Source organism: Belonocnema kinseyi, chromosome 1 (genome assembly GCF_010883055.1).
Source record: "Belonocnema kinseyi isolate 2016_QV_RU_SX_M_011 chromosome 1, B_treatae_v1, whole genome shotgun sequence".
Lineage (NCBI taxonomy): Eukaryota > Metazoa > Arthropoda > Insecta > Hymenoptera > Cynipidae > Belonocnema > Belonocnema kinseyi.
The window spans coordinates 109,239,037-109,249,901 of NC_046657.1; the positions used below are offsets into that span (position 1 = coordinate 109,239,037).

Consider the following 10,865-nt stretch of genomic DNA (forward strand, 5'->3'; position numbering starts at 1 on the left):
CAGTGTGCAGCGTCACGTCACGTTTACAGTGTGTATATACAATTTTTCCTTCGTGACACTGTACAATGATAGAGGCCCATCATTTTTTGCCATTCATTTTTTTACCTGTTATTTTCCCTGATACTTTTCTATTGTTTTTTCTGTGGTTAGGAAAAAACGACAAGCCTGACATTATGATATTATCAATTTCTGTTTCATCTTACAGCCTCACGTTCAACTGCTCGTCAACCTCCTGCCGAACGTATCGATCTTCCGCAGTTAGCGAGATTAATGCCATACGAATTTCCTGACGATATTGGTATTCAAACAAAATCCAGATCTGGTAATTTTCAAAGAATGTTGATGGGGAGAATTCCTATAATAGCAGTAGGTGAATACGCTGTTGGAAGAGTGCAAGATACTGGTTATTTTATTGGAATATATGATAAAAATCGTGTTCGCGTTAAAGTGCACTTGGTTACTCACGCTCTTGAGAAAATGAAGGATAAAGAAAATAAATTATATCCTGTAAACAAATTAATAGAACTGCCTGGCATAAATTTCTTTACGCCTGGTATGCTTGTAATACGCGGTAATCAAAGGGACCCACATGAATGGATTACTAATTTGCATAAAATTGCACCACACAGACTTGATCAGTGATCATCCAAATGATTAATTCCAGTCAAGAAATATATAAAAATAAAATACAATATCGTATTCAATCCAAATTTTGTCAATAACTTCTATACTATTAGTTTGTTAAGAAAATTACAAAAATCTTTGTTTTTTGGAGTCACGATACCCTTATGAAACCAAATTATAGGAAAGTAATGAGAGGAAGCGTCGGTATTCCTGCCATAATTTTCTGTAATATATTTTTAATACTTTGTGATGGGAAAAATGTACCTCTTTCTCCGAAGATGTAAATAGGATTAAGAAATAAAATTACGTAAAAAATATATTTGTAATGTTCCATTATATACTCGGGTAGTAGGCTGATATGATGATTTCAAAATATAAAAAATTCGAATTTGATCTCATTCAATCAATTTTTCTTCCTGCTATTTTATTAAATAAAAAACAAGCCTTTTGAAAATAGTTAATTGAGGATTTAAAAAAATTTTACATGACAACAAAATTTTCCTTTTAAATAATTTGGAAATTGTAACATTTTATTTGTGAAAATAATTGTCATGCTTCAAGAAATACGACTACTTTTTCGAAATCAACTAATGGCTTATTTCTTTGATTCATTCTGAAGTAATCGTTTAATGTAGAAATAACAAAACTGTATATTTTTGAACAATGTGTTACAAAATGTTTTTTCTTCTAATTTCACTCCTTGTGGGTGCTAAGCCACCAATTTTTGTGACTCATGTTTAATTATTTAATTAATCTTAACACGTTCACTTCCTATGATCTATAATAATCTGTATATAAATTAGAATCCAAATTTTAATCTTGTATTCTTCATTCTTGAATGTAAAAACGGCTGATATTTGCAACAGAAAATTTTGAACGATGATTTCGATATTTTTATCGATTTATTAACCTTCAAAATTGGGAAAAGTTTTAGTTTTGGCACAAAATTTCATCAAGTGAAATGCATTCATCATGTCAAATCATATACTCTTCAATTAATTTTAACATCTAAGATGTTAAAAAAAAGGCAAAAATACTTTCTGAATCAAAATGTTCGGAGAACTAGTTAATAAGGTGAAAAATATTAGTCATTTTGGAATTAACCTTAGCATGAATATCATTCACACATTTTTATTTTATATGAAAAAATTAACCGAGTTATTTCGTATTAGATAAGCAACTGGGTTTCTTCGACTCATAAAACAAGCAATCTTGTCAAAAAATCTGTTCCTCAGAGTATAAAACGAAATATAAGATCTCCAGTTAACTTCGAAATAGCCCAGAGAAATGATTTCATTCCAGTCTCCACTTTTCACTCAAAAAATCTTCAGAAACAAAAAAATATGAACACATTTTTGAATATTAGGTCAAATATGGAAAAAAATTCAGTGATTAATTATACTACTTTGCCTGGAACTTGGAAGAATGAAAATTCTAAAGCGAAAATTAATGATCCTAAACGCTGTCATTCAGTGCTAATTCCTAATGAACCTGAACCTCCTTACAGGTATTGCATTTTCATAGTTTTAAACTAGACACATTATTTGCATAAAGAAAATTATATTTATTAGATCTCATCATTGGAAAGCTAAAACTGTATTTCGTAGCGAGCCAGATTCACCTTACAGTAAGTGCACCAAATCGTCGCAATTTCAACAATCTAATATGATTGGAGATTGTTCAAAAGACTTTGGGTAAGTCTCTTTAATCTTAAATTAGTTTTTGAAAAATGCATACCTAATTCTGTGTTCTCTACTTCGATTTTTAATTTCTCCTCAGATTTTTAGGGAACTCTAAACATTTTAAGAAAGAAATACTAAAAGGGAAAAACATTGATCCGTCAGGAGTTTCAGATTTAGTAGATTTTTTTCTTCTTTCACAACCAACTTGGTAAATTTTTATTTTTAAATGTGCCAGTGTTTAAAAATAATTTCCTTTTTGTGATTATGTATTTTAAATGTTTTATTAGTTCACATCCTGTAGAGGACAAAGAATTAATTAAAGAAAATATGAGCAAGCAAAATTGTCTATCATCAAAACTCGGTTTTAAATCTTCGGATAAAGAAAGTAAAGAAAAATATGAGCAATTAGCAGAATCGCGACTAATATCCAAAGAAAAGTCAAGGTCTATTCAAATTACACAATTCAAGAACCTAATAATAATAAATATAAATGAATAATAATTTAAAAATTAAAAAATTCCGCTTCATGAATTATTCTAATTTTAATAAAAATTTAGTTTTAGAGATCGAACCTCAAAATTTGAAAAATCGAAGAAAAAAGGTGTTTATGAGAAGGATAATAAATCTTCGCAAATTTCAGACTCGGGAGGACCATGGTTATATTCTCCACCATTATGGTATTTTTTGCTTTCTAATCAATAATTTAAATATCGTAATTTGTATCCAAAAGTAATATTGTTTTCAATAATTATTTTAAGATGTTTTATCATATTAAATTACCATTATTTCTTAATTTTGTTGACAGTTCACATCCTGTAGAATCGAAAGAATTAATTAAAGAAAATCTGAGGGAGAAAAATTCTTTATCATCAAAATCCAGTTTTAAATCTTGTGAAGAAAGAATAGAAAAATGTCACCAATTAGCAAAATCGCGACTTTTTTGTAAAGAAAAGTCAAGGTATATCATTTAAATTAAAAATCAAAAAAGAGTAATAAATTGAATGATAAATTAAAAAAATGTTGAATTCTATTTTTTGTATATATTTTCTCATTTTACTGTTAGAGATCGCAGCTTAAAGCTTAAAGAATCGAAAAAAGAGAATAAGGGTAAATATTCGAAAGAGAATACACCACAAATTTTAAGCGTTGGAGAATCATGGATTTTTTCAGCACCGCCTAGGTATTTTTCGAGAAAATTCAAAAATCCTGAAAAAATTTAAAAAAAGAAATTTTTAATTTTTTTTCATAATCATAATTATAAAATATTTTCTTTACATTAAGTTATGATTAATTGTGATTGTTGTTAACAGTTCACATCCTGTGGAGTTTAAAGAATTTATTCAAGAAAATCTAAAGCAGCAAATTAGTTTATCATCAAAATCCAGTTTTAAATCTTCGTGTTTAGGAAGTAGAGAAAAATGTCACCAGTTCGCAAATTCGCTACCGATTTCTAAAGAAAGCTCAAGGTATATTATTAATTTCATTTGAATTAAAAATAGTAACAGGTAAATAAGCATTTTTTAAATACATTATCCTGCTCATTGTATTTTTTTTTTAATTTAGTGCTAGAGACCGAAGCTTAAAGCTTGAAAAATCGAGGAGAGAGAATAAAAGTAAATATAGGAAAGAGAATCCGCCACTACAAATTTCTGGCGTTGGAGAATCGTGGATTTTTTCAACACCACCTAGGTATTTTTTTAAATAATTAAAACATCATGAACGATTAGGAAAAAGTAATTTTTAAATTTGAAGAATTCTGTTCATAATTATAATTATAAAATATTTTGTCACATTAAATTATAATTGATTTATATTTTATTAACAGTTCACACCCAGTGGAGCTTAAAGAACTCCCTAAAGAAAATCTAAAGGAGCAAATTAGTTTAGCATCAAAACCCAGTTTTAAATCTTCGTGTGCAGAACGTAAAGAAAAATATCAACAGTTTCCAAAATCGCTATCTACTTCCAATGAAAGGTCAAGGTATATTAATTAATTAATTTAAATAGAAAATAGTAATAAGTAGATAAGAATTTTAAAAACAGAAGATTCTACTTTTTGTATTTTTTTCTTTAATTTAGTGCTAGAGACCGAAGCTTAAAGCTTGAAAAATCGAAGAAAAAAAATAAAAGTGAATGTGCGAAAGAGAATTCGTCACCAAAAATTTTAGGCGTTGGAGAATCGTGGATTTTTTCAACGCCACCTAGGTATTTTTGCTAAATAATTTAAATATCCTAAAAGGCTAGGATAAAGTGATTTTTAGTTTTGAAATATTCTTTTGATAATTATAATTATAAAATATTTTCTTCACCCTAAATTAGGATTAATTTTTTATTTGATAAACAGTTCACATCCTGTGGAGTGTAAAGAATTCATTAAAGAAAAACTGGAGCAGCAAAGTTGTGTGTCATCAAAATCTGGTTTCATATCATCATGTGAAGAAAGTGAAGAAAAATTTCATCAATTTGCAAAATCGTTACCAATTTCCAAAGAAAGCTTGAGGTATATAATTTAATGTATTCAAATAAAAATAAATTTAAAAATAGTTATAAATAAGTTATAAATTTTAAATAAAAAATTCTTCTTACAATTATAATTATAAAGTGTTGTCTAAACATTAAGTTAGAAGTATACTTTACCTTTATTAACAGTTCACATCCCGTGGAGTTAAAAGAATACACCAAAGCAAATTTAAATCAGAAAAATGGTTTATTATCAAACTTCAGTTTTAAACCATCGTATCCAGAAAATAAAGAAAAATGTCACCAGTTAGAAAAGACGCTACCGATTTCAGAAGAAAACGCAAGGTTCACTGATTAATTGATTTAAATCAAAAATTAAAAAATAGTAATAAATAATATTTTTCAAATAAAATATTCTCCTTTTTATGTATATTTTTTATTTAGGGTTAAGGATCAAAGCTTAAGGCTTAAAAAGTCGAAGAAAAAGGATGAAAGTAAATATGCGACAGAGAATCCGTCACCAAAGAATGTAGGCGTTGGAGAGTCATGGATTTTTTCAACACCACCTAGGTATATTTGTTTTAATAATTCAAACATACTAAAAAATACAATTAAGTTATTTTTACTTTTGAAACATTATTTTCATAATTATGATTATAAAAGATTTTTTAATATTAATTTAGGGTTTATTTTTTCTTTATTAATAGTTCACATCCTGTTGAGTTTAAAGAATTGATTAAAGAGAATCTGAAGAAAGAAAATGCTTTACCACCAGTATTCAATTATAAAACTTTATGTAAAAGCTGTACAAATAAACCCGATAAAGAAGTAGAAAATAAGGAGAGTAGCAAACCAGAACGAAGACCAAAGTATGTTTATTTAAAATTATTTAAACTTATGACAAAAATATTAACAACATCTATTATTGCTTAAATATTAAACATTTTTTCAATATACTAATTTTTACTTAAGAGTAGTAATTTTAGAAGAAAAACGCATAGCATAACAAAAATCCTTTGAAACCTATAACTTTTTTCATTTAGAATCACCAGTTTCCGCTCAAGTTGATTAATATAACCTAAAATGGTTACAAAGTTGTGAAACTTCTTTAACACCAATTTTCAACGAAAAAAAAACGAAAAAAAACATCAGAAGAAATTTTTCAAAATTGTAAATCTTAAACAATTGCAATAATTTTATCCGAAATCTATGTCGATATTTCTGTTGAAAAAAGTTATTCTAATCTACACTTGCAAGCAAATATTTAATCTTCTTTAAAATCTAATGATTTTTTACACAAAAAAAAACAAGTTCCGGTTTAAAGCTGATATATCAGAAATAATTGTTGAAATATTGTTGAACCTTCCTTGAAATATAATTTTAAAATAAAAATACCAATTTCCGACGAAAAACACATCAATTAAAAAAATGCTAAATCTTGTTCGAATTATGATGATTTTTGTTTCAAAATACCAATTTTTTGTTATGTAAAACGCTGACGTAACCTATAATTGTCAAAACATAATGAACCTTTGCTAGCTAGTAATTTTTTTGAAATAACTTACTTCATGCGAAACAAGTTAATATAACCTGAGCTCATTCAAAAATTGCAAATCTTGTTCGAGCAGTAAAAATTTTTGTTTCTAAAATACAAATTTCTAGTGTAAAAGGCTAACAGAACCTAAAATTGTTAAAACTGTGACTGTCCTTTGAAATCTAATTTTTTAATTAAAAATACCAATCAACGATGGAAAACACTAAAACAATCCTAAATTGTTGAATGAATCCAAATCTTGTTAATTATAATCATTTCTGTTTTCAAATGCGAATTTTCGATGTAAAAAGCATAACTTAAAGTTGTTGTAAATAGATGATCTTGATGATGATTTTTTATACAAAAATTCTAATTTCTGGGGAAAAAACTAACAAAACTTAAATTTTTTTAGAAATTAAAAATTTTGGTTTGTCTGGTTTAAAAAATTTTCTAACTATAAAGTCAACTATTCCAATTGAATATTCCATTATTTAAAAAAATCTCTTTGACCTCTGAAAATTATTATCAAAAAATTTTGAGCTGAAACTTTACAATTTTTAAACATCTGTAAAAATTGATAATACTTAATTGCTAATATACGAAAATAATCTAATTTTTAACAAAATATAGTGTATCACGTGTATAGTTTGGTTTACATATTAATGATATAGTTTTAAATTTTAATTGCGTTTATAAAAAATACATTTTTGTGGAAATACACCATTTTTTCAGGATCGTAGTTTGAAAAAATGCAGTTTAACTAACTTTTACTGTGTGGATTCCATGGCAAGTTTCTTGAACTGAACAAATTAATTTCTCTAATTCAAAGTACTGGAAACCTCTGTTCTATTGATTTTTTTCAAGTTGTTCTCGGATGAACCTGGTTTCGCATTGGATGTAACAACAGTCGCCTCTGGATGCTTTCTTATAGAGCTACCATCTGCCACTCCACAGGTTGTTAGTCGCTTGCTTCCTGATGGCCGAGAAAATTTCTGACAATGCCACAGGTATTTAATAAAACCGACTTCTGAGCTACTGCCAATAAGCTACTGATTCCTAAATGCTCAAGATGTTCAGTGCATCTCGCGTGCACATTGCCTCCAGCCGAAATCACAATAGGACGAATAGATACAGGTTTCACATTTCTTCATATTGCCCTCCCTTCATGCCTTAGCTCGCTATACTTATGGATTTTGGTTGTATAAGTCTTCTGAAAATTTTGGTTAAGTGGAAAAGCAATGTCGATGATGTAGATTCCTACACCTTTTTTCTCTCACATCACAATATCGAGTTGATTGGCTTAAATATAATCATCCGTTTCGATAGTAACAACCCAATATAAGATGTAATCTTCTTTTCCCAAAAGGGCCACTGGAATATATCTATTGAAAGGCATCCATTCTGGTAAGAAGCCATCCGTATACCACGTTGACAGAAATGATACAAGATATTCCACCGAGCTTTTTTAGGAGAACATGAAAAACTAAAAATCCTTTCGAAACTTTTTCTCATCACTCGAAACCTTGTTTAAGCACAAGTTTATCGTAAATCCGAATTATTAGCCAATTTATCGCTCCTTTTAGCCTCCTTGCTTTTGAAGACTAAAAATAATATCTATATTTAAATCAAATATGTCAACGTGGGCAGAGTCCTAGGTTTAGGGTAAGTTTTTGATGTATAATGTCCGACAAATAAGTATCTCTGTGCGTATATTCTTTCTGAGCCATTACGCGACAACCATCAATAATGTACTCGATGTATTTGTCGAGTCTCCACATAATCGACGCGGGTCAAACACGTCCTGATCGAACTCGAGTTTGCGATCATTTCTGGTTCTGACAACACTGTCCTGAATCGCAATAACAAATCCTTTCGTTTCTGCATACAGGATGCCCTTTCTCCGCCAGATATTGTATGCCTCACTGTCTACCTTATGTTGATCTAACGTTGTGGAGTGCTCGCCGCGGATGTCTTTCTGTCTCCATTGCATTTCTAATTCCTCTATAGTTTCTGCCTTAATATTCAAGGCCTCCTCTGAAGACAAATTCATGGGCCTGTAGTCAAGATCCGCTTTAAAGATGATGATGTAAAGCGTAACATTTTGCTTGCTGTTAAAATAGTTTCGCAACTATATAACTTGTGACTTACACCGTTTTTTGTCATCAAAAACGCCCCTAACCCCTCTATGTCGTGCTAAAATTATCCTTTTAATCGCCTAATTACTGTAGTGCATTCGGTGCTGCATCATTTCCACGCAGGCGATTCTGGTTAACCTTTCAAGGCAGTTAAGCTTTTTTTAACTTTTGGATGCTGAATACTCATAGATTCAAGAATAACCAGATATTTATATGAGTCACCTTCAGCCATTGCCTCGATGTCATTTTCGAACTTGTTCTCTAGCTCTGCTGTCCCTAATTCCCCTCTAGTTAAATGTAGTGTTCTGCATTTATTTAATCCGAACTCCATATGGATATCACTGGAAAACTGGTTTGTGACATCGCATCGATCACTTACTGCAGTAAGTTCTGAAATGTTTTTAGCGTTAAAAAGAACTACAGTGCACTCAAGGAGTTTCCCTGAAATATATTCGTTGTCTATGATAAAAAAAGAATTGATTCTTGTACCCTAAAGCATCATTGTACGACTGCGTGGGCAGATTTTGTAAACTTTTAAGACTTCCAGCAAATAGTCATGCGGTACGGAAGAAAAAATTTTCTTGTAGGCAATATATACCATGTGCATTGGGCAAGTTCCTTTGATTTTTACTAGCTTGCGTTATGGCAACAGTGTCTCATGTCTTAAGGACGTCTTTTGGACATTAGACGTCTTTATAAAATCAATTGGACTAACATGAACGTCCTAAGGATGTATTTAGGACGTTCTCAGATGGACAATGTCTTTTTACCCACTGAGAAGACATTTATAAGTACCCTGGAGCATAAAGCCTGGCGTCAGATCTGGGTGTTCCATGATCTTTTAAAAACACCTTGTCAATACAGGATGCACACTCGTTAAGTACATGTACCAGAAGTTAGGCACCGTTTCCGGACCTGGAGCTTACCAGTTACTTGCTCTTTTCAAAACCGCTGAAACATTGAAAGCTGTGATATTTTAGCTTTATTTCAGGGTTATTGCTAGCTCTCATTTTCTCTAGTTGAAACTAAACTGCGACTAAATGTCTTCTGTTCCTTTTTCTTTAAACACCCGACCAATAGTTAGTCATGTCTTCCAATTTAGGGACTTCGGCGTCTTGATGGTTATTTTACTTTAAACTCAGCTCAGGATAGAATCTTCTTTCATCTGCCTGAATGGTTCGATTTTGTTGCCTTCTTGCATTATTTTTTTTTGTATCGACGCAGTCTAGCCGTAAGAACATCAAGTCTCTGCCGTTGGGAGTCTGTAATCTCATCCAATATTGCTGGTGTAAATTTCTCGATGTACCGAGGATGGATGATCTTAGGAACATGGTTTATCAGCTTTCTGGTTCTATTTCCTTTTTTATATTGAGTAAATTGACCCAATTTTCACCTTCCTTTGCTGACATGGTTGATCTCGATCCCATCCAGGGGCAAAGATTGCATTTGTAGGTATAGTCCTGAGGCCCACCGTTCTAACGGTTGCCACCATTGCACAGAATACAAGACTTTGCATCTGTAACGCAGTTTGCAGATAAAACCTTGATGTTCAGATGTTCTGTTAGTGGTAAATTATTCTTCTGGATGGTTGTGGGTACTGAAGTAAGAAGAGTCTATGATGTTCTGTCCTCACATTTTGTCCACATTTATCTGCGAAAAAATAAAGGCGCATAACATCTCTGCTTCTATTGTATGTCTATTTTAATCACCTATTTAGTTGATAAACCTCTGCTTCTACCTCGGGTTCTATAAAGCAATCTACCTCTGAAAGGTGTGGTGGTGTTGGATCATCAACAGTTTAAGCAAGAACATTATTTGCCCCTGCTTGATTGCTTGACACGGCTTCCTATAAGAGACGTTCATTTACATCGCTTTTCGACGCTAAATCAACCTGTTCCTAATCTCTATGACTCGGTCTTCTGAGATGTGTAGATTATTCCTGATGGCCTTCACTTTGGCGATATATCTCTTAGTGCGACTTCATTATATGAGGTCATTTTGCAGCAAAATTCGTTCCTTGCATTGTATCCTTCTTTGATTTCGATTTTAATTTTCGCACATTCGTAATAAAGACGCACCAATTCCTCTTTCATTGCGGTATTCCACTTGATGCTCTTCTACGGTATTTCCGTCAAGGTGGTTTGGCTGAAAATAGCTCAAGCTCGAGCTATTATATTATAGAGACGGTGTAGGCTCCAAAAGCTACAATTACCGTTCTTTAAAGCAGCCAATCTCGACGCAACCGGAACATGTACGTCGTCCAATCCTGCTCCTTCTATCCTAGAAGGTAAGCAAGAACGGGAAATTTACGCAAGATACTTCGTACAACACTGTTTCTTAAACCTATTACTGCGGATGACTTTACGCGGCAGACGGCACAGTTGGAGGTGATGTTTTTAACTCTGGATACAATACAATACAATGTTAAGC

At 31.2% G+C, this 10,865-nt stretch overlaps 1 protein-coding gene across 5 annotated transcripts in view; it reads left to right on the forward strand.

The window, feature by feature from the left end:
- The first annotated feature begins 1,449 nt into the window (after window positions 1–1,449).
- LOC117175837 overlaps window positions 1,450–10,865 on the forward strand; it is a 13,188-nt gene continuing 3,772 nt past the window's right edge. The window contains exons 1-17 of one of the 5 annotated variants that reach the window (XR_004467546.1): window positions 1,450–1,698; window positions 1,797–2,131; window positions 2,196–2,318; window positions 2,404–2,514; window positions 2,594–2,749; window positions 2,864–2,983; window positions 3,112–3,264; window positions 3,370–3,486; window positions 3,617–3,772; window positions 3,870–3,995; window positions 4,132–4,287; window positions 4,386–4,511; window positions 4,651–4,806; window positions 4,956–5,111; window positions 5,211–5,336; window positions 5,474–5,635; window positions 7,165–7,307. Coding sequence is in view for 4 of the 5 variants with exons in the window: in XM_033365642.1 (XP_033221533.1) it covers window positions 1,675–1,698; window positions 1,797–2,131; window positions 2,196–2,318; window positions 2,404–2,514; window positions 2,594–2,749; window positions 2,864–2,983; window positions 3,112–3,264; window positions 3,370–3,486; window positions 3,617–3,772; window positions 3,870–3,995; window positions 4,132–4,287; window positions 4,386–4,511; window positions 4,651–4,806; window positions 4,956–5,111; window positions 5,211–5,336; window positions 5,474–5,635; window positions 7,033–7,045 (2,316 nt within the window). In the remaining variant the exon portion in view is untranslated. Of the gene's footprint in view, window positions 1,699–1,796; window positions 2,132–2,195; window positions 2,319–2,403; window positions 2,515–2,593; window positions 2,750–2,863; window positions 2,984–3,111; window positions 3,265–3,369; window positions 3,487–3,616; window positions 3,773–3,869; window positions 3,996–4,131; window positions 4,288–4,385; window positions 4,512–4,650; window positions 4,807–4,955; window positions 5,112–5,210; window positions 5,337–5,473; window positions 5,636–7,032; window positions 7,086–7,164; window positions 7,308–10,865 lie in introns of those variants that run through there. The other 4 variants (XM_033365642.1, XM_033365616.1, XM_033365624.1 and 1 more) reach the window with 4 other exon arrangements.